Here is a 23,621-nt window from a genome sequence, read left to right on the forward strand (position 1 = left end):
CCAACTTTTCTGAGGACGTGGTTGGATACAGGTTTGTTTTGTCCCATGTGCTTAACCTTTCCCAAAGGCTGAGGAACAAGAAGCATGACCACAGCAACATTCATGTACTGGAAAGAGATGCTGCTGTTTCAAACCAGAATTTTAAGTTTGAATTTGGAAATTTCAGTGTAGATATTTGCAGATTTCGGTGCTACTTCTAAGCAGTTGCTTTCAGTTAACAATTAAAAAAGCAGCCAGTGGCCCTTGCAATAATCTTGTTATCACAGAGTCATGCACAGTACAGCTGCTGTCCCATGTGGAGTTAGATTGAACTCAGTGGGATTTACTCTTGTGCAAACATACTTAGGATCAGGCACTCTCTTATCCTTCGAACTTCCTCACCATACTCACAAAGCACACTGATATTATACAGGGTGAAAGTCAAAAGATAATAGCAAAATACAACTTGTGCGCCTGCGGAAAGGTCAGGGCTCCTGTGGCTACAGAACAGATTATTCCGAAAATGTCACTTCACAAAGAGTTGGAATGTCTTTATAACACCTTTCCTGGGTGCCTTGCAATTAAACAGCAACTTCTGGGATTTGTTGTTCCCTCGGTTATTGACAGGACTGGAAAGGGTATGACGTTGAAGGGTTGACTGTCATGTTGAACTTCTGGACGCAGTATGCATTCATATGGCACACTATGCCACAGCTTGTTGCCCGGGGGGGGCACTTCCTTTGCCCCTCTCTGTAGTGGTACATGCGGAAGGCTGTTGAGAACTCGATGAGTCAGGTTTGGTGTGCCACAGTTCCTCCATCTTGTGCCCAGAATTCTTTGAAGGCCAGGCCCGAACATTCGATTTCGGCAACGTAAGATATTTTTGTCTCTAAAACGTGTTTTATCCCCTTCATTTAATAACATTAAAAATAACAACATTCGATTTATATACTGCCATTCAGGACAACTTAATGCCCACTCAGAGAGGTTTACAAAGTATACTATTATTATCCCGACAACAGACACCCTGTGAGGTGGGTGGGGATGAGAGAGCTCCAGAGAGCTGTGACTGACCCAAGGTCACCCAGCTGGCTTCAAATGGAGGAGTGGGGAATCAAACCTGGCTCTCCAGATTAGAGTCCCACACTCTTAAGCACTACACCAAACTAGCTCTCTTTTCTGTGATCTTTTCTGATCACAGAGTCCTGTCATTGCATTCGGGAGTGGAATGTTTACGAGTTAAACCATGCACCTGATACGGGGGGCTTTTAGGGAGAATGGTCTTCATATTGGATGCTTGACACATACTGCTTATCAGTCGGTGTTGAATACGTCACTCTTCTCCAAGGCCAACTAGGGGAAAACAAGTGCACAAGTGCAACCATATAACTTCTATATAAGTCTCACAGAAACTGTCCACTGGAGAACCTCAGTTTAGGCCGGCGGAACCATGCTGTGCAACCAACCAGAACCGGGGGTCCACTCGTTGTCATTCCTTAGGGTTCCCGACAGCAGTATAGCAGCATAACCATATAACAACAACAACAACATTTGATTTATATACCACCCTTCAGGACAACTTATTGCCCACTCAGAGCAGTTTACAAAGTATGTCATTATTATCCCCACAACAAAACACCCTGTGAGGTGGGTGGGGCTGAGAGAGCTCAAGAGTGCCCAAGGTCACCCAGCTGGCTTCAAGTGGAGGAGTGGGGAATCAAACCCGGCTCTCTAGATTAGAGTCCCGCGCTCTTAACCACTACACCAAACTGGCTCTCTTTCTTCCTTTCTGTAAATTGTCAGTGGGATTTAATAAATCTCCTTTCCTTTGACCCTTGTGTGTTTATTGTCACCAAATCTAAAAAAAATCCGTTGCCCTTCGCAACATACATGCATTTTAGAATGGAACATCGATAAGGATTCCCCTCCATTTCTCTGAGATGGGCGAATGCAGTTAGCCCACTGAATCCCCACAAGCCCGGATTTTAAACCAGGATTGAATTACAGTTTAGAGTCCCAGTTTGAGAAGAGCAAACGAACTCCACTTCACCTGGATGCCTGTGTTAGTGGGGTGAACCCAACCGACCTCCAAGTGGCCTCCCTCCCACTTAAGAAGCCTTCCTCCAGCTGAGGTGGGCATTCCTCCAACAGAAGAGCCGCGGCAATTGGAGGAAGGTTCCTTGGGCTGCAGGAAGGCTTCATACTTTGCGCAGCGGGTAGGATAAGGGCAGAATTTGCCCCATTATATCACAGTGGTTTGTTTCAAACCAGGGACCAGATATTGTGCTCCTTGCAAGGAGGGAGGAGAGTGACCGAGTATGAGAAACAAGCTGCGTCTTAGCCCTTTGTGGTGTTGTAGCTCAGCGTGATGTCTGATTGCAGCCTTTGTGGCTCGTGTTTTTGTGTGAAGCCTCTGTGTTTATTGTCTCGGGCCTACATCTCACTCAGGCGGTAACCCTGTCTCTCAGCTTTACCACTTCAGGACCTAGATACATGAAATGCTGTCCTGGGGTTGGGTCTGGATCTGCCACAAGGACTTTTTGCAATTTCCCAGCTGGGAACTCTATTTCAGGCATACAAGGACCGGTTGAAATTGTGCATCATTTGCCCTGCTGAGGAAACCTTTATGTGGCCTACATTGAGCTTCCAGTGGGGCACATACTGGTCTCCTAGTGTTTTTTCAGGTCAGGAAAGTGGCATAGCGGAGAGAGGGGGTAGGGGTTTGAGTAGTCAGCCCATTCCCCTTGCACACCACAGTCCCAATCAGGGAATTGAGTTTCCAGTGGGGAATTCGCAAAAGCAAGTGGATTTCACAAACCCAGTGGAAAACGTAACGTGTAGTTAGGCCACCAGGCCGCAGCTGAGGGCTCACGTGGTGAAATCCTCTTCCATCCAAAAGCCCCTGTGAATATAGTAAGCTAGCATGCTGAAATGAAGGGGAGGATATAACCCTTTCCCATCTCACACTGTTTTTCTGTGTGCGGAGATATTATATGCATTGGGGAGCATGTGGGCCTGCAACCGCGGTCCAAAATGATACAGCCCAAACACAGGCTTTACCACCTCAGTGAGAATTAGGCCCTAGTCAGAAACTACTGTTGACATTTTCAACAAGAGATTGGGGGGCGGGGAGACAGAATTAGTGCATCATCTCTCAAAACAGAAGACTACCAGGTTCCATCTGTTGCCAGCAACAGCCTATTTCAAGGGCCAGTTTTACCCTATCTGTACCACAGATTCCAAATTGTGTATGGTTTTTGTTCCAATATACATATCCACAAAGAAAGATATAACCTCTGGAGTAAATGGTTCTTTCTTTACATGAACACAAAGGGTAAGGCTCAAGTCCCTGGGCTGGCTGTTTCTGCCTCTTTTTGTTCTTTGGCTTTGATCTGGCTGATGCCTGTGAGACCAGCCGCTACCTGATCTGACAGTTTGGATTACGCCCAAGACACTGCCTTATCAGAAGTCTGTGGTTCTCTGGAAATTGGCATTGCCAGCTGGCCTCTGCCTGGCTCTCTATCCTTGTCTGTCCTCTGGTTACACATTTTCCTATTTGCTTTTCCTGAAGAACTGGAACAGCAAACCACCTAAAGTTTAGGTCTTGGCTTGCTTTGTCTGGAGCTCCTGGGACATCATTCTGCCCAGGCAGTCATATGCACCCACTTGGTGTGAGATTTGCTTTTCCGTTTGCTCTTGGGAGTAGCTGGAGTCCCATTGGAACATCATGACACTGGGAGATTTCACTGAACATGACAACGCCTCATAGACAATGATATCCCACCTGCCTCACCATTATCCAAAAATGACCTCTCTGCCTGCTGTGGGATGCTGTCGCCTGCCCTGCTTGCTTCCCGCAAGACACATCACTAGAGCAGCATACTGGCAATCTCTGCCACTCAGTCTTCTCTCACTGTTTCTCGGCGCATGAAAGGTCAAGCAGAGATCTGGCAAAGTTTCATTGCGATAGTCTGTTCTCTGCATACTTAAGCATGAATCTCCATATGCCCCCAAAAGCATATGAATTAGACTCCTGAGCTGGTTCTTGTCTATTTCACAATTAGATCCAGATTCCCCCCCCCCCGGTTATATCTTTGTATGTTCACTTTAAAAAAGTTTAGTTGAAGCATCCATGAAAAGGGATTTAGGTTTCCAGCCATCTTGCAGTGTTTTAAACATACAATGCTGGGTAACTTGTGCCGCAAATCCCTGCTGGGCTTATCCTATCCTGTCACTCTGTCTAGGACAGTTAGTGGTCAAGAGAGAGCTAAGATACCTGGGAGGGTTATGGGTTTTCAATGAAACCCATCCTCCCCTGGTGGAATTCCTCCATACTCTCCCAAGACTCGTGACCCTGCAGATGTGTCAGATAACCACTACCAGCCATGAACTAATTCTTCTCCTTTATGCTGTGCTGTTGGGATTGGAGGTAAGACCATCAATCACAATATAATCCCCTCCTTGATGTAACATAAGGCAGTTCATGACTGTGTTTCCTATGAACGGGTATGCTTTCTTAGGGGAAATGACCTCACATTTAGGACAGCTTGAATCCCACTTTTTTACTCCAAAAGCTTTCACATCATCTCTAGATGGAGGGCGTGTTACCCAAATAGGTGGTCTCTTTAATGTGTTTGGGGAATTAGCATTAAGGAGGCAAGCAAGAGGAGGTAACTCAGAATCTCCACCAATGTTTACAGGGATTATTCCATTAGAGAACTCTCAAATAGATCAAGCAGATGTTCAACTGAAAGGTTTTTTATTCGAGAGAAGTAAAAGGCAAATGTACAGAAAATCACACAACACACATATAAGGCTAACTAGAAAAAAAACAGGGAGGAAAGTGAGAGAAGCAGTTTCAGGGAGGGCGATAATTACCAGTATTGGTGATAGGATGGAGCAAAACGACCAGTGTTTCACAAAGAAGAGAAGAGTCTCAAGGGTGCTTGAGGATGGATCAAAAACACATACAGAGGGCACATGGCCAGGGTGTCCAATTATAGGGTAAAATGCTCCCTGGGGCAAGCTTGACATCTTGCTCTCAAAAACAATGGCTTAATGGTTTTTCCAGAGGTAGAACAATAAGTTGGGAGAGGTTTGATGGTTTCTAGGACAGACTATAGGCGAAAATATTGTTTGGTGACCTGGCAAGTACTGGATGGGAAAGCTACCAGGTTTGCTGAATAGCTTTGAATAGGATAGGTGGGTAAGAGGAAGTGCAGCAGGGCGTTGATGGGATTAGACAAGGGTTTCCTTAGGAAGATTCATCTCTGCGTCTCTCTGGAGCATAGCGGGGCCGTCAGTCAGTCATCTGCCTCTGACTCATATTGGTAGTTTTCCAGGCTCCAACCCAGCTGGCATCTGCTCTGAGCCAAGCAATGCTTGGGACTTATGAGGGGCATTTATGATATCCCACCCATAACAACAACAACGTTTGATTTATATACTTCCCTTCAGGACAACTTAATGCCTACTCAGAGTAGTTTACAAAGTATGTTATTATTATCTCCACAACAATCACCCTTTGAGGTGGGTGGGGCTGCGAGAGCTCTGAAAGAGCTTCAAGTGGGAGAGTAGGAAATCAAACCTAGTTCTGTAGACTAAAGTCCTGCTGCTTTTAACCGCTACACCATAAACTGCCCTTTTAGCATGAGGAAGGTGTCTGACGGTGAACAGGTGGGGGAGTAACACAAAAGTTGTATTTCCAGCAGGGATGGGACTGGCCCCTTTGATTCTGATAGCTCCAGGGGGCTGTTGGTGACCACGAGTGAGTCAAGTCAAACCCTAGTGATGCTGGCAGCACAGCAGGGGCTGCTGCGCTTAGGGGTGCAGAGCAGTGGCACTGGATGAGGTGACAGGAGAGATACACCCTTCGACCCACCATTACTTGGTTAAGCTTTCTCCTGCCCTCTTTTAACTTCTCAGACGGCCCTTATTTCTAAAGAGGCAGAAGCACAGAAGAATCCGGAAGCATGAGGCATGTATACATTGAGGGAGAGTCATAGCTTAGTGGTAGAGCATTTGTATGGTGTACCAAAGGTCCCAGGTTCAAACCTCGGCATCTCCAGTTAAAATCAGCAGGAAGCGGATGATGCAAAAGATCTCTGCTTCATGGAGAGCAGCTGCCAGATGAGTAGACAATACTGACATTGTTGGACCGATAGTATGATTCTCTTTGAGGCAGCTTTGTGTGTTCATGTGTTCCCTGCACCAACATTAAATTCAGAGATACTGTCAGGTCCAGCCTGGCTCGACGACTCGGTTGACATGTGAAATCATTTCTGAGGTAAAACTGGGGTAAGACTAATTTTGAATCTGTCATGGACAATTCGACATGCGCTATGAAATTCAAACTTCTCTGGAGTATACTGAATTCCGATCCTTATTAATTTAATTCATTTTTATTACGTTGTTGTACCCTTTCTTTCCGAAATGAAATTCTGAATGAGTTTTTCCCCTACAGCTGACTGAGCTGCATGTATTACATTAGATCTAATAAAACCTTCCAGTCAGTTATTCATTCTATTGTTTAATTTATAGGCTTTTATGAAGGAGCCCACTCCAGAATGCCGTTTGGTCTCTCTCAGTATAAAAAGAGAGCAAGAGAAATGGCAATGTACTTCTAGAGTTACAGATAATATATCTTTATGATCTACTCTTGAAATTACCCCAATTTGTTGTCATTTTTCTCTGTGTGCTACTATTCAGTGCCAGTAGCAAGCAGTAAAGAAAGGTAACAAGATTTCAGAACGGGATGGGGGAAGAAGAGGAGAGTGGATTATACTATTTATTTGTCTGGCCTTTTTATTCCTTCCTGCCCTTTCCCTGAGACATAGAACAAGTAAACAACGTGCAGTATTAGACTATGATATTAGTAGGTAAGGAAGAGGTATAAAACAGACACAAATATACACACCGCACACAGAGTTAAGGAGTATTCTCAAGCAGGTCTTCTCAGAAGTTTATTTATTCCAGGTAAAGCGTCATTGGGATTGCAGCCCTAGTTGCTTATTCTTTGCCATGCTAATTTATGGAAGTGGGGAGGAAATCCATCAGTAGCTATTAGGCTAAATGGAGCCTCTGTATTCAGAAGTAGAGATGGGCACGAACCGCGTTACGAACCTCAGAAACCCACAAAAATGGTGATCGTGCGATCGTGACCCAGCGGTTCATGCTCGTCCACGGCCAATGAACCAGCGGTCGGGAAAAGCCTGGTTCGTTGCATTCGGGCGCGGTTCGGGAAGCCAGACAGTCAGGCACCAGCAATCTGTTCCCCTGGCAACAGAGCCAGGGGAATGCCTGAGCTCTGTCTGCCCTCCTTCTGTCGCCCTGGAAACCCGAATGGAAGCCCAGCTTTCCTTGATCAGCAGGGCTTCCTTCCAACCACGGAGCTGCAAAGCAGTTACAAGTTGGGAGAAGACACCCAGGGGAGGGAGGGGGAAGGGGGTGTTCTGTAGCCATGGGCACTCCAATCTCATCCCTGCAAACCCTGATAGGCAGCTCTGACGGCCAAACACAGACCTCCTGTGTTGCTGAATGGGACCCATCTTATAAATTGCCGTGGTCTCCCATGCTGGGTTTCACTTTCTACAAGCAGTGGAGTGGGACAGAGCTCTTGCTTGCCACTTGCTAGCCTTTGGGGAGAGAGACTGAGAGTACAATTGAGCTTGGCATCACCCTCCGTTCCTGTATTGCTGGGAACACCAATGCGCTCCCCTTTGGCCTCCACGAACCACGATCCGGTTCGGTTCGGCATCGGGAGATGTTAGTTGTGGTTCGCAAATTTGGGATCGTCGTCTGCACTAAACCACGATCCACTGGTTCGTTATTTTTTTTTGGTTCGTGCTCATGTCTATTCAGAAGTGCTGTACCTCTGAACAGCAGTTTTGGAAGGAGGAGACTAGCAGCAGAGGGTTGGCCTTTGTGTACTGTTTGTGAGCTTTCCATGGGAACTGGGTGTCAAACATGATGGATCTTTGGTCTAATGCCATAGGGATCTTCTTTGATTCTTCTCTTAATGATCTATAGAAACCTGTATTGAGAAGCCTTGAATATTGTTTGCGTGTTCAGACCATGATTCTGTACCTTTCCTTTCATCTTTCAGGCCTCATTTCCTTGTACAGTGTGGGAGGCATCTTGGAGGGGTTTGCCCTGCGCCTCCAGTTTTTTATAGAAACAGGAGAGCACGGTTCGAGCTGTTTTGGGATATGGGTCATAGCTAAGATGAAATCAGCCATAAAAATATAAAAACACTTGAATGGGACAGCCAAAAAGATAAACAAGTGAGTACTAGATCAAATCAAGTCTGAATTCTCCCTAGAAGCTAAAATGGCAACACGGAGGCTATCATACTTTGGTCACATCATGAGAAGACAAGATTCTCTGGAAAAGTCAATAATGCTAGGGAAAGTGTAAGGCAGTAGGAAAAGAGGAAGACCTAAAACAAGATGGCTTGACTCAGTAAAAGAAGCCACGTTCTCCAGTTTGCAGGATCTGAGCAAGTCTGTTAATGATAGGACGTTTTGGAGGTCTTTCATTCAGAGTCAGAGCCCAGTTTTGATCAGGCATCTGATGAAGAGAACTTTATTCTCGAAAGCTTATGCTATAATAAAATTGGTTAGTCTTAAAGGTGCTACTGGACTCTATAGGTCGGAGGAGATTTTACTGCACAACACACACACACACACATTTGAATGGTAGATCTTTGCATCTTTTCTGGAAAATACTTAGACTACAAGCCCTGTAACTCTAAAATGGCTTTAATTTTTTTTAAAAGTCCTAGCTTGGGTTAGGGCTTTTCAGTTCAAGTTCAAGAAACTCAGGTGATTCCTAGAACTGTGTGATGTCACTTCCAGTGCCCCCTCCTGGAAGAGACGTCATGCCAATAACAATGTTTTGGATTAATTTTTCTCCTGCTGGCTGACAGAGTGGTGGCGAGAAGTAGGGGTTGTTGGCAGGAGGTTTTCCATTATAGCAGGCGACTTGGCAAATCTGGTAGAGCCAGGATGGCGTTCGAGGCACACTTGGGAGGATCTGGAAAGAACCTGATTAAAGTTGTCTGAAAAGACACCTTTATTGGTTGGACCAGTAAAATAATGGCTGGTTGGCAAACCTAGTGGAGGATACTGGAGATTTATGCAAATATAGGTGGTGCTGTAGACAATGATAATTAAGAGGTCCAAGAGAGAGACAGGTTGATTGACAAACCCGACGTAGAAATGATTGCCCGACCTTCCATGGTGACATTCGTTTGGACAAAGTGCAGAATTGTATGTGTGTGTTTATGGTGGGGAGTGCCTGTCTCCTGACAGATTCATACATTTTGATTTTCTTTGCCGGTCTCCTTCAAGTGTTGATAAAAAAGCATAAACATTAGATGTCCATTTTGGAATAAATCAACGCACCGCCTTCTGTGGGCCACAATTCAGAGAATATCAAATGGAGCCTACAAAACGGGAAGGTCACAGTAACCACCTCCCACAAATCAGATCAAGTCACCGAAAGGGAATAAGGTTGTCCACCTGTGCAAAGAAATTTTACACTTAAGTGCACCCATGGTTTTCAGACGGGGTGGAGAAATGAGTGGAGCTTTGTGCAGTAAGCAATGGCTGGGGCAGGAGAGAGCAAGATATTAATTATTTTGACAGGCTCGGTGTCAAAGTTGCAGCTGCCAGACAGAAATTGCCCCTAGTTTTATGTTGCTGTTTGGAGATCTTTGAACAAAAATGGCTTTGTTTAAATTCGTATGGGCAGAGACGTTTTTGAAAAGGGCAACGAGGGTTGACGATGGAGTGATGAACGAGAAAGCGGGAAAGTCAGCCAGCAGGTCAGGTCCTCCTCTCTGAGTGGTAAGCAGCCCCCCGCCCCATGGTTTTCTTCATTCCTGTGTAGAATCTAATGCAAAAAATCGGGAGAGGTGGAAACAGGCGTTCCAGTCTGTTTATGATATCTTTCAACGACTCGTTTCAGTCATGAGCAATGTAGGATATCCCTTTCTTTCTTCAAGAATTAGTAAAAAAAAAACAGTCTACTTTTTAGCATAGCCAGTTACAGGTGTAGTTGGGAATTTGAGGGCATGGAAGCTGGCAGTCCTAGTCTCCAAGCAGCAGCCACACTTGAAATCCTAAACTTGCTTCTAGCTAAATCCAAGTGGCTCGTTTTTTAACATGTATTGCTACCACGGCAGGCAGAACTTAAACATGATCAGAAAAGCACAACTTTGCTAGTAAGGATGAACAGAATCGATCCTTAGCCCACATTATCTCTTTAACTCAAATTTTGCAAAACTTTGAGGAAAGAACCAATGAATGAAAGAGATAATGCACCTCTCCATTTCCCATGGGCATATTTCACCAACTTCAACAATCTGGTATCCTAAGAAAAGTGCAGCCAAGCTAAAAGTAGAAAAAGCAAAATAACAAAAGTCCTTATAACTAACTACTTCTTACTTACTACATTACTTTGACAAGACTTACTGCATTACAAATACTGCATTATGTGATGTACGTTACTTACTGCATTATGTGATGTACGTTACTTAAAACAGCAGTGGAATATGTTGTCTTGAATTTTAAGATGAAATGTTTGAATCTTGAAAACATTTTGTGTTTGTTGGTGTTCATATTTTTTTCTGCCCTTTGAGATCACTTCTGTATCATCAGGAATGCCTCTAGAAGCAAGATGGAGGGTTGCCAAGTCTCTGTGCACCCACACTCTGGTACCTGCATGATGATGTCACTTGCGGAAGTGATGTCAAGTCTTGCCAGGCATTTTCCCCAAACACTTCACTGCATCACTGAGGTGTATGAGTTAAAGATACTTTATTAAAGAAGAATACCAGTATCAAGATAGCTACTCAAGGTAGCAAAACAAGGTTAATTGTAGGACAAAGTCCATGCCCCTAATGAGAAAGAAAGTCCATTAGGATTTTGGCACACTGGGTCATGGAGCGGGGGGGAAGGATGAGCTCTGCTCAGTCTCTTAGGAGGTTTGTGCAGCCTCAGCTGGAACTTCAAGGCCACGTTCTCAGGCTGGCCAGGAAATGGAAACCAAAACACTTGCAAGATAAGCAGCTAGCAACCAGTTAGCAAAACAGGTTCCCTCTGCATGTTCTCAGTTACACTGCAGCAAGGAATCCATAACACATGACAGATATGCTGGAGGCGTATCTGACAAGTGATGTCATTGCGCCAGTCATGCGACACTCCCACACGGGGACGATTCAGCCCGTTTGAGGCCCAAATCGACCCCAAACGAAGCACACAAACGCTCCTGTGGTCAGCGCGATGTCACTTCTGGAAATGACATCACTGCGCCTGTTGGGAGCATGCGCACAACACGTGTTCCTTAGGTGCCTGCTGGTGGCGGGCAACCTCTGGGAGCTTGCCACCCCCACCCCCGGTCGGCAGGCAAGGTGGGTTAGCAGGCAAAGTGGCAAAACTCGGGGAATTTGCCCGCCACTGGCGGGCACCTGGGAAGCCTGACTACTGGACCAGGGCTACAGACCAGTTTAGGGTGTGGGTCCAACCTGCTCCCTTGCTTGGTGTTCTAGAAATTACCTTGCTCATTCCACTTCATATGTACTTTCAGGTGTAGGCCTAATTATTATTTTCTTGACACTGAATGTCAAGGAATTGCCTCCAAGGGAATGTATAGCAGAATGTTAAAGAATGAGCATGTGAGACCTCACCTCTTGTTGAAGATTTTGGTCTGCTCATTCCGCCTGCCACCCCCCCCCCCGCTGCTACACTGATCTTTCCTGAATTTGAAAGCTCTGGTGAAAAAAATATATGTATGAGAAAGTCAACCTTCTTCAGTTAAGCTCCTAAAGGTCGCAGTAGCTGTGCTGTGTAATTATTTCTTGTTGTAAAATAAGGAATGAGAAGTGGATTGCTGACATAAAAAACTAACCTCCCCGTGTTGATTCATTTCTTTAATGGAGGCTTAAGTAGGCTGTTAATCTGATTTCCTATATAATTCAGAAGAGTGTCATTTTGCAGAGTAACGTCAGGAAAGTTAATACAGCACAAATGTTGTTTTCTTATTGCAACGAAAGGAAAGGAAAAGAAGGAAAGAAAAAGAAAAAGAAAGAAAGAAAGAAAGAAAGAAAGAAAGAAAGAAAGAAAGAAAGAGCAAGCAAGCGTATTTGTTATGCTATAAATATTGCTCAGGATGGAGAAGAAAGTGTGTGGGTTGTGTGTGTGTGTGTGTGAGAGAGAGCGAGAGAGAGAGAGAGAGAGAGAGAGAGAGAGAGAGAGAATCTGACTACCTGCTGTTATTCACAGTGCAATCCTCAATAGAGTTACTTCAGTATAAGACCATTAATGGGCTTAGATTGGAGTAACTCTATTTAGGATTGCACTGTCCGTTCCCTCTTCAGGAAAGGTCTGAGATTATATTGCTGATCTGCACAATAATCATGTCAGAGCACCATTCGCCAACAAAGCATGTTTTGGCAAATGAAAAGATGGAGTCGCTCTTGATTAACATTTGGAACTCACCGACACAAGATGTAACGATGGGTTCCAGTTTAGATGAATTTAAGGAAAGAGCAGGCCATGGCCCTGGGGGCAGGCCTAAGTTAGACTTGATAGCATAATGAGAACCTCCATATTCTGAAGACGAGCGCCAGATGGTGGGGCCAAAGAAGGCCGTAATCTTGAAATCTTTTTGCAGTTGATTTAGGGTGACCCCATTGGGGTTTGGCTGCTATTGACCCAGCAGTGCTTGGATTATGAGTTCTTGTAGGATTTGTGCATTTCTGCATCCTTAATATCTCTCTCTCTCTCTCTCTCTCTCTCTCTCTCTCTCTCTCTCTCTCTCTCTCCCTCCCTCCCTCCCTCCCTCCCTCTATCTCTTCTTTGACATTGTAAGAAATGGTGACCACAAGTTTTTAAACAAGCACACACTATTAGACAAATTCTGTGTCTACATTTTTAACCTGCTCTCCCTCAGAGGAGATTAGGGCAGCATACATGATCCCCTTCAGTTTTATCCCCACAGCAACCCTGCCAGGTAGGTCAGTCCAAGTAAGTGATTGAATGAGTGGCCTAAAGTCAACCATTTTGATTCATAATGGAGTTAGAATTTGAATCCAAGTCTCCCACATGTTTAGGGGCATTATACCAAACGATAGGGGCAAATAACAGGGAAGGGTAGCCACAGGCAGTTGTAGAAATCCGCGTGTTTGTCTAGACAGACAAACAGAGTTCTTCTTAGACGCTCTTCGAAAACTATGAATCAAGAATTTGGCTTTAAGTATTCCCCCAAATCCCTACTCGCCTGCAAGGTTTTACATTACTCAGATTTCATAGCTTGTTTTATCAGTGTCTCCAATTTGAAAACTTATTTTAAATTTAGAAAAAGAAGCTGGAGAAATCTGCTTTAATCCTAGATAGGGCATATTACATTTAGTAATATTGAGGCATGACAAAATAAACCAAGTGTATATGGATATAATCAAAAGGCTTACGGGTGAAGGAGGGGCTGGCGGAATGGTAAATGACTGCTGGGAAAAGAATGTTTATTATAAATCCCCTTTAAAAAAAGTTCAGACTTGCAGGAGTTGAATAAATATGCTATCCTTCATTCAGTGGAGAAATTGAAGAGGAAATGTAAACAGCAAATACGACACTTTTGCCTCTTAATTCAGAAGGCGTTATTTGCCGTGGCACTTACAATGTGCCTGCATGTAAAGATGAAAATTGGAATTTACATAGAGGCTCTTTAGAAGTAAGAATCTGTCTTGTGTATTTCTAGTAAGAAGTGCTGGGTCGTATCGGGGGGGACTGTAGAAGGGCCATTGTGAACATATTTGCTATGTGCTTCCCATGTGGTCCAGGGTCATTACTGCAAAAGTTGTTTTCCTTTGAATGAGAGAAACCCTGGAGACCTCCATTGTCTATGTAATATTTGTAAGTGTACAGGGAGAGCCTACTGGAAGGAAATAAAGTAGCATAATGTCTCATCCTACGTTGGATTTCCCAAAGCTCAAATTGTACCTTAAACATTCTTCACATTTAGCCAGCTTCAGCAAAAAAAAACCTCACTTCTCTGTCTCTGTCCATGTTGAGATTCTTGCTGCTTCCACCTCTCTCCTACCACTTCCCCTCCTCGTGTTATGGCAGTAGCTGTCTGGCTGTTACCAGTTTTTATGGTATATATAACAACAACAACAATATTTGATTTATATACTGCCCTTCAGGATGACTTAACATCCACTCAGAGCATTTTACAAAGTATGTCATTATTATCCCCATAACAAAACACCCTTTGAGGTGGGTGGGGCTGAGAGAGCTCTGAGAGAGCTGTGACTAACCCAAGGTCACCCAGCTGGCTTCAAGTGGAGGAGTGGGGAATCAAACCCGGTTCTCCAGATTAGAGTCCCACGCTCTTAACCACTACACCAAACTGGCTCTATTGGGACTGCATGGCTTGGACAGCAACTGATTTTATTTGTGGTGCAGCCCTGATGTGGTGGAGGAAGGAAAACAGGGGAGAGTTAAGACTGCTGAGGTAAAAGGCTCTCTGGACTGAATGCTGCCCCATTATCTTTGCACCCCAGCCTCTCCTTTCCTTCTGCTTAAACTCTAACTGCCCCAATAGCAATAAGTTTTCATTAATTGGATGGGAGCATGTAAACTTTGTGTTCCATGAAGGGCTTTTAATTGTGGTATTTAATAGTGAGGTAGTTGGAAACTCCTTTTCCACCGCTATTTTGACTTGGGAGACAGGTCACAGATGGGACTTAACAAAGATCAAAGATTTATTTACAGAAAATAAGGTGTATAAAAATGTTAAAGACTTAGTGTGGAATACACAGAAAGAAATGTACAACTGGGTTGCAACTTTACTCCCTCCAGAGGTTGTGTTTTTTCCCCATTGAGATTTAAGTCGTTGAACCAGAGCCTGAGTTGACACTAACAGAGATGAAGAGGGGAGAAATTAATGCTTTTCCTCCAGACAGGTCTCCTCAATATTGAAGGTTCATTTGTAACTTCTTTACTAAGGCTGATGGTCTGACAGATTTCTACCCAGGTTTTAGGTTGCTCTTTTCTCACACAGAAATCCTGAGTCCTGACCTCAGAACCAGAACGAGTAAGGTTAGATTTTGACAACCTGCACCGGGTGCTTGTTTATTTCCATAAAACAAGTTTCATAACCTACCCTGACCCCGAAATCCTAAGTAATATCACAAAATCAAAGGCCTGACTACTGCTTTTGCTCTTATCCAGAGCTGCAATCTCCCAGTCTAAGGGAAATCTACCAACTCTCCCTTTTTAAGCTGAGGTGGCTCACCCACCATCCAGTGGAGTTCCAGTGCTAGCCATGGGAGACTCCTCAGGATTGGTTCAGCGCCGTGGAGGATAGGTGGAACTCCATGAATTTGTCCAATCCATTTTAAAACTGTCTGTGCTAGTAGTCCTCATATCATCAGCAGTGAATTTCACAATTTAATTAATTTAATTTTCTTAATTCGCTGAGTGAATTTTGTTTGTTTGTTTGTTTACTAGATTTATATCCCACCCTCCCCGTAGTAGTACTGTTTCCCATTCCAAATCTGTTGTCCATCAACTTTGTTGACGGTCTGTGAGTTCTTGTATCACGAGAATTTTCTCTGTGTAATGAATCCGATTGCTGTCTGTGGGAACGAGAAGAAGCTGCATTTTTTTGAGGAGATATGTTCAATTGTTGCTAAAAATCCCAGGACAGATTTTTATGATGGATATACACTATTTTTTGTTGTGTCTCCTGCTCTTGAAATTATGTCGGAGTCTTGTAGAAAGGGCCAAAGGTAAAATGGTTTTCTGTTAGTGACAACTGTTAATTGCTTAACTCCTAGAAACAAAAGAACACACCTCCTACGCATCAGTCTCTAATTAAGAGCTAGGGCATTTTAAACATAAGGAAACTAAACTGCATGAGGAAAAAATTAGAAAAGGTGTGAATAACAAGTCTGAGAATACTAAAACCTTGGGCCGAATTTTTCAAGTACTCTGGAATGGTAACAGATAGGTAGTAGAGATTATTCCTGTGTTTAGCTCTCGGAGGTGTTTTCTTGTCTCATATAATGTCTGTTATGCTTTTTCTTTATTGTGGAACATAATTGAAAATACAGTTTTCAAAAATAATCCTAAAAAAGGCTGCTGGCCGTCTTTGTGTAACCTAATCCCCAAACCAGTATATTGTTTAGCTATAAGGTTGCCAGCTCCAGGTTGGAAAATTCCTGGAGATTTTAATGGGTGGAGCCTGGAGAGGGCGGAGGACGGGCCTCACCAAGGTATATTGCCATAGAATCCACCCTCCAAGGAAGCCATTTTCTCCAGGAGAACTCATCTCTGTGGCCTGCAGATCAGTTGTAATTCCGGGAGATCACCAGCTACCTGGAGCCTAGCAACCCTATTTAGCTAACAGGAGTCTGTCCTGTAAAAGAAATCTCCCCTATGTCTCCTTAAAGCTCACCAATGGCTATATTTTTCCCCTCCAGATCACCCGCCGAATCTTCAAAACCACTCGAGACTCCGAACACCCCCTCCTCCACTCTCGCACGCTCACACGCCAAACCAACATCATGCGGCCTCCGTCAACTCCTTAAACCGAGGGAACTTCACGCCACGCAGCAATCCTAGCCCCGCTCCCACAGACCACTCCCTTTCTGGAGAGCAGCCAGCCGGTACCCAAGAGTCCACACATGCTCAGGACAACTGGTTACTTAACAGTAACATCCCCCTTGAGACGAGGTAAGGCTACCGTTTTTTTTCTGCTTGTAACAATTGTCTAAGCCTCACACAGATGGATAAAAACCAGGAAATGTGTCTAGGGAGTCTGGTGAGGCCTTGGAAACTACAGTGAATCTGGTCAGGGTAGGATTCTGTGCATCTTTTTTTAAAATTATTTTTTATTTTTATTGTAGAAAAGTTAAAAGATAGAGCAAAGAAGGAAAGTTAAACATAAAAAAAACCACAACTACAAGGAGCCAACAGTGGCTTGCATATCTATCTACAAGGTAAAAAAACCAGTAAAAAGCATAATAAGCATATTGTTACTCTATTACAGTTTTCATCCCACAACACTTCCTCCTTTAGTATCAATCAGCTTGTGGTCTAATTAATATATTTTTTTCTATATCTCATCATCTTAATATCCCAGATCCTTATTCTTAAAAATCAAACCCGCAAATCATTAATTCATTTTTCTTTGTCTCTCGCAGATAATCCATAAAGGGTTTCCAATTTGCCATGAATATAGACAGTGTTTTGTCTCTGATTAACGCTGTAAGTTTGGCCATCTCAGCTAAGTCCATTATTTTTCCAATCCAAACTTCCAGTGAAGTTTGCACTTCCTTGCACTTCGATTTTTGAGCATATAAAAGCCGCGCCACGATTCTGTGCATCTTCTGCCTGCGACTCTACTGACAATTTGATTCTTTTCTCCCCTTGCCACACCCTGTCCCCAGGACACACAATCCTCCCTCCGAATTGAATATATGAACCAGTCTTTCACTAAGGGAAACCTTCATTCCAGCAAGCTGTTCAGTTTTTGGATCTAAGGTCTCGTCCAGCCCTGAATCTCAGGGCTGTGGTTCAGTGGGGTAGAGCCTATGCTTAACATGTAGAAAGTCCCACGTTCAATCCCTGGCATCTCCATTTAAGAGGAATCGGGTACTAGGTGATGTGAAAGACTAACTGAGACCGCGGAGAGCGGTTGCCAGTCTGAGGGCCAAGCTACAACTGATGAATGACACTTGAACGGCAAGGGAACAGACTCACATGTATTCCTCCCTGTTCACTTGCGCTCCACTTGATCACTATGTGATCGAGTGGAGTGCAAGTGAAGAGCAAGTGAACTGGGAGGAATGCATGTGAGTCTGTTCCCTTGCCGTTCAAGTATCATTCGTCACTTGTAGCTTGGCCCTGAGTAAACAGTACTGACTTTAATGAACCAAGCATCCGAATCGGTAAAGGGCACCTTCTTGTGTGTGTGCATCCCTTTTTAACTGGGCCTTCTGAGTACAAAATAGGTAGTCTAGCAACTGGGCCCTCCACCAGTTCAGTGCGTACCTGAATCATGAATAAAGAGTCGAAGAAAGCAAAATGGATACTGTGTCCTGAGCATAAAATACGAGTTTCTTTGAATGCAGAATTTTGGGGTTTTTTTAAATGTCAGAGAAATGTCTAAGGCCTTTGGGAGGTGGCTTTGGTGTTCATCCAGCCCCTTTGGGAAAACATGACTTTTTTTCCCCCACGGGATTTATAATAAATATTCCTTTACTGAAAGTTTTTTACAGAGGAGAATTGGCATTTGGTACCATGTTCTCAGGTGCCGTTTTGCCCAGGGTTTTTCAATATTTCTTGGCTTTCTTCTTTAGCAATAAGAGCCAAAATGGGAACGTTTCATGTGTGGATGTAGCTGATTCACACAAAGTACTGTCTTTGGTACAGTCACTCATACACATAAGTGTTTGTGTTTTGATTTTTAAACAATGGGCACGATCAAGATTTTGTGAAGTGCTTTTGATTTCAATGGGAAAGATGCTTAATTATCCCATTGTAGTCAACAGGATATAAACGTGCCTTGCTTTGTATGGATGGTATTCATTGTGTTTATTTAGACATTTTAGATTAAAAAGATCCTACTTTGCTGTTAAACAAAAGAAGGCAATTAATTCAGGCATTGAACAGTGGCTACAATTACAAAGGGGGGATAATGGAAGAGAAGAAAGCGTCTTCTGTAGTCACCATAATATTGAAAATACTTTGCCATCTCATTTCGTGTACTCATAATTCCGACCCCTGTAAGGTTAGGAACGTGTAAATCTTTTTTATGCCACATTAGACCCTTGTTCTAGGTGTGTGGCCTGCAGTCGAAGAGCAACATTTGAGTCCTGGTCCGTTTCCACACGGCTTACCTGAAGCCGGGCCATGGCGCAATGTTCCGGATCGTGCCCGGGAAAACGAGAAATACCGCGTTTTCCCCGGCACGATCTGCAACGTTGCGCCATGGCCCGGCTTCAGGTAAGCCGTGTGGAAACGGACCAGGAGCACCTTAAAAAACCAACAAGATTTCCAGGGTGTAAGCTTTTGAGAGTCAAGCTCTCGAAAGGAGAAGTCAAAATGAACTTGACTCTCGAAAACTTATATCCTGGGAATCGTGTTGTTCGTTAGACCATTGCTCTATCGTGCCATATACTGTCTGTTTCCAACTGGCAATGGTTCTCCAAGTCCCAGGCAGAGAAATCTTTCCCTATTCCCTTGAACTGTAGATGCAATGATTGAACCTGGGGCCAGGGTGGATATAAATCAATGATTTTTTTTAAAAAAAATAATTAAAAACGGATTTTTAAAATTTAAATCAGACTTTTAAAATTTAAATCGGATTTTTTAATAAATTGTTTTTTGAGGAAAAATCTATCTAAAATTAGTTTTCTATTTAAGATACATTATAGTCCATTACATTGTCATGAAATATTAGTTTTTAATTATGTAGTGTGAGGCTGTATATTCATGCACTGTTTAAATTTTTTGGTAAACGAATTCCATTCATCCGTTCACAGTATCATGCTCTTCCAGAGGTTTCTGTAAGATTATTGGGCAATTTTTCTATCTAGAAGATATTATCACAGATGCTTGGTTTTACAGTTCTCAAAACTGTGACTTTGTGTCTACAGAGATCACGTCTCTCTTCTTCACAGCAAAAAGGTTATAAAATAGACATACACAGTTGAGAAAAAGACCTTAAACCCGTTGTTCCTTTGCAAATCTTTGTACACAGATTCAACCCCTTACTTCTTAAGTGCTAAGTTTCAAAAAATTCAATGAATAGAAGATTGTTGGGAGTAGAGTAGATCTGCGCAAGAAGCTAAATGGGAGGAGTCTTTATGTTGAAAACCATGATTTAAATCTAGTCTTACCGACTAGTGATTTAAATAGTGATTTAAATCGTGATTTCAATGGATTTGATTTAAATCAAAACCACCCTGACTGCAGCCCATCCCCTTAATAAAGAATACTTGAGAGTACATCCTACTAGACCTGTTCACAAGTTACAAGTGAACATACGAACAATCTGTTTAGTCTCCGCTTGATTTTTCTTTACAATCCTGTTGAGTAACTCTCAAGTTACATTCTATGCAAGTACAGCTGAACAGGTGACATAAACTTCACGTCTTCTCCAGATACCGGTTCCCATTTTCAGTTGTAAAATGATTGCACGTTTGCTGTTTATTACAAACATGCAGGATGTATGTGCATTCATTGTAATGTGTGAACAGGGCTATGCAATTAGACCTCTAGTCCATCAAGGTCAATACTGTTTACATGAAAGGGCAGCAGCTCAACAGTGTCTCAGATGGAGGCCTTTCACATTATCTGCTGCCCAATTTTTTAAATGAAGACGCGAGGAATTGAACCTGGGACGTTCTGCATGCCAAGAAGATTCTCTGCCACTGCCCTAGTGTTCCTCTTTAATTTTAGTGGGGACTTAATTTTCCTTTTGTTTGATTCCTTATTTTCATAGCAGCTTCCTAACTTCTTCCCGTCACCTTTTCCCCCCTCTGCTCGGATGAACAAAACAGGAAATTGCCCTGCAGTCGTCTTCCACTACTTTGAAAATATCGTCAGCATTAACAGTAGCTTGTAAGGCTATTTTCCCCATTTAAAAGGGGAATGAGAAACATAAATTCAAAACGGGCTTACGTGTGCGCACGCTCTTCAACGCCGTTTCTTCCCCCCCGAAGTGGAATAAATCAATATCCTATTTAAGAAACTGAAATCAGTCAATATATTGAAAAGATTTAGCCTCCCGGCTGTGCCAGTCACAGCGAGCAGAATTGTTAGTCTACAGTGCAGGGGAACTTGATCTTGTTAAGATATAATAGGCAAGATGTCGGTGACTGCATTTTGCTCGTCCTAAAATATTACTCCGGCGAGTCTGGAACCCTGCAAATCAACCCATCAGTCAATTAGTATCGCTTTCCATTAGCGTCTCCCCACCCCACATCTCTCTTTCCTCCTCCTGTCTTTGGATAATCGCATGTTACAGGTTAGTCTTTATTGCTCCTAAGGAATTCCATCACTTTAAAGTGTTGTCAAGTGGAATGTGACCAGAGATGGCTGCAAACTTATTCTGAGCCTAAAGAGACGGCTGCAAACTTATCCCGAGTCTAAGGTCTCATCTTGGCAGCTCTGTTTTTGCAGGCACAGTCCTGCCGATGTGCCTTTCTGATCTCAGCCATATGGACCTTTATAAGAAGAGGAAAGTGGCTAGTGCCAGGGAGGAGACGAACAGCCCTTCCAATGTTATCTCTCGGTCTCATATATTTTAATACCCTCCTTCTTTCAGAAGGCTCAAGACACTGTTCACGGTTCTTCCTGGTTTGCTCCCAACAACCTTGTGAGGAATATTAGGCTAGCCTGTGGTCACCTAGTGAGTCTCAGGGCTGGGCTAGGGTTTAAATTCAGCTCTGTCCCCCAATTCTAGTCCCACACTGACCACTGTACCACACTGTCTTCCCATCAATTTTTTTTCTCTGCCCCCTACTGCTTGCAAGGCGCACATCCCAGCTGACCAGTTTTGACTATTGTCTCTACAAGAACTGTTTGTGTTGCACTCATACACCCCCTTGCAACACCTCTTCACACATACACAAACCCTTGCAACATCTCTTATCTTGCACGGTTTTGATTTACTTTTTTACTTCATTTCTTTCCCTCCTTTCCCCCTGATAGGGACACAGAACAGCTTGCACTGTGCTCTTCTCTTCCATTTCATCCTCACACCAATCCTGTGAGGTAGGTTAGGCTGAAAATGTGTGACTGGCCCAGGGCTTTTTTTCTGGGAAAAGAGGTGGTAGAACTCAGTGATTTTTTTCTGGGAAAAGAGGTGGTGGAACTCAGTGGGCTGCCCTCGGAGAAAATGGTCACATGGCTGGTGGCCCCGCCCCCTGATCTCCAGACAGAGGGGAGTTTAGATTGCCCTCCATGCCGCTGGAGTGGTGCAGTGGCCAATCAAAACTCCCCTCTGTCTGGAGATCAGGGGGTGGGGCCACCAGCCATGTGATCATTTTCAAGAGGTGCCGGAACTCCGTTCCCCCGCGTTCCAGCTGAAAAAAAGCCCTGGAGTGGCCTAAGGTGACCTTGCAGACGTTCTGTGATGGAGGCGAGATTCGAACCTGCATCTCCCAAGCCTAGTCCAGCACTCTTAACTGCTATCCCACACTGGCTCTCAGTTGCATGACTAACAGCCAGGCAGTCTCTGCTTCAAACTATTCTCAGCAATCAGCTCTCAGCATGAACTTCAATAAACCACTCCCTCAGCATATAGAGTTTGGAGGAAAAACAAACTCTCCCGTGGAACTGAGAACCAAACGAGATGTGTTGGGGCAGCCCCGTTTGCTTGTTGATGTGTCTTTGCCTTTTTAATGTAGGGAGGTGATGAGGTCTGATTTTTTTTTATCAGATCCGAAGCAGAAAAGCGAATAGAATTGGCGCCCCTTCTCTCTGCACGCTGTCCTGCTTCCATCCCTTTCGTGGCCCTCACCGCTCATTTCTAAAATCAGTGCTCAGTTGGAAATGGAAGAGTCGAAAGTGATGGAGCACAGCGAGGGAAGACAGCAGGGCTGGCTCACAGCCCAAGCTCTTTGCGCATCTCCTTTTGAAGAGGATGTTGGTGAAGAAGGAGGCAACGGGCATGGCTTTGCTTGGGACACTTCAAAGCGAGTTCTAGCAACTCTGGGCTCGTCTTTTTCCAAGCCTCAGCCTCCGATGCTGCAGAAAATAAGAAAAACCTGGTGGCACCTTAAAGTCTGAAAAGATTTACTCCAATATGATCGTTCAGGGATCACTGCCCAATCCGTGATGAAGTAGGCTGTGAACCACGAATGTGCATATTAAGACAAACGTTGTTGGTTTCTAAGGTGCCGCTGGATTTTTGTTTAATGTGCTACAACAGACTACCCCTTTGCAGTCACTAGTGCCACACGTCAGGGCGGTGATGGCCTGCCGTCTGTCACTTCTCTGAATGACACCTTCACCAGATGGGTAGGAGGAAGTGGTTCACTTCCGGCTACAGGTCTGGAGAGGACCGATTCTTGTCATCTTTCCATGCCACTTAGACATGCTTGAGTAAGCACTGGCCCAAGTAATACAAGGCAGTGCAGAGGGTACACCTGCCCTAACCTCCCCCACATCCTCCATCTCGCTTTATTATAAGGGAGCGGTCATGTATGTACAGAGAGCAGCGCCACTTGGTCTCTGAAACAGCATGGCAGAGAATGGTGCTGTATTCTGCATATGGAGGAAGCAGGGCCAAATCTCCAGGTATCTCCTACGTTGCCTAGGAGCACACATTGTTGATTCCAACCCAATAATTCCTTCTGTTTTATTTAATCCTTTGGTGCTACATGTAAATAACAACAACAGCACAACAGCATTCGATTTATATACCGCCCTTCAGGACAACTTAATGCCCACTCAGAGCAGTTTCTCTAAATAAGGCCGATTCCAGACGGCCCTCCCCATCCTGAAACGTCGCGCGTCGTCGCGCGGAAAATGCGAAATATCGCGTTTTCTCACGCGAGTTTTGCGCGACGTCGCGCAAAACTCGCGCGAGAAAATGCGATATTTCGCGTTTTCCGTGCGACGACG

The 23,621-nt window shown here is 44.0% G+C and overlaps 1 protein-coding gene across 9 annotated transcripts in view; it reads left to right on the forward strand.

Moving 5' to 3' along the window:
- TENM4 (teneurin transmembrane protein 4) overlaps positions 1 to 23,621 on the forward strand; it is a 472,503-nt gene that overhangs the window by 186,456 nt on the left and 262,426 nt on the right. For 5 of the 9 annotated variants that reach the window (XM_054974004.1, XM_054974005.1, XM_054974012.1 and 2 more), the window contains one exon: positions 16,466 to 16,718. In XM_054974004.1, the coding sequence (XP_054829979.1) occupies positions 16,466 to 16,718 (253 nt within the window). The remainder of the gene's footprint in view (positions 1 to 16,465; positions 16,719 to 23,621) is intronic. The other 4 variants (XM_054974009.1, XM_054974008.1, XM_054974006.1 and 1 more) reach the window with 1 other exon arrangement.

This window comes from Eublepharis macularius, chromosome 3 (assembly GCF_028583425.1).
Source record: "Eublepharis macularius isolate TG4126 chromosome 3, MPM_Emac_v1.0, whole genome shotgun sequence".
NCBI classification, from domain to species: Eukaryota; Metazoa; Chordata; class Lepidosauria; order Squamata; family Eublepharidae; genus Eublepharis; species Eublepharis macularius.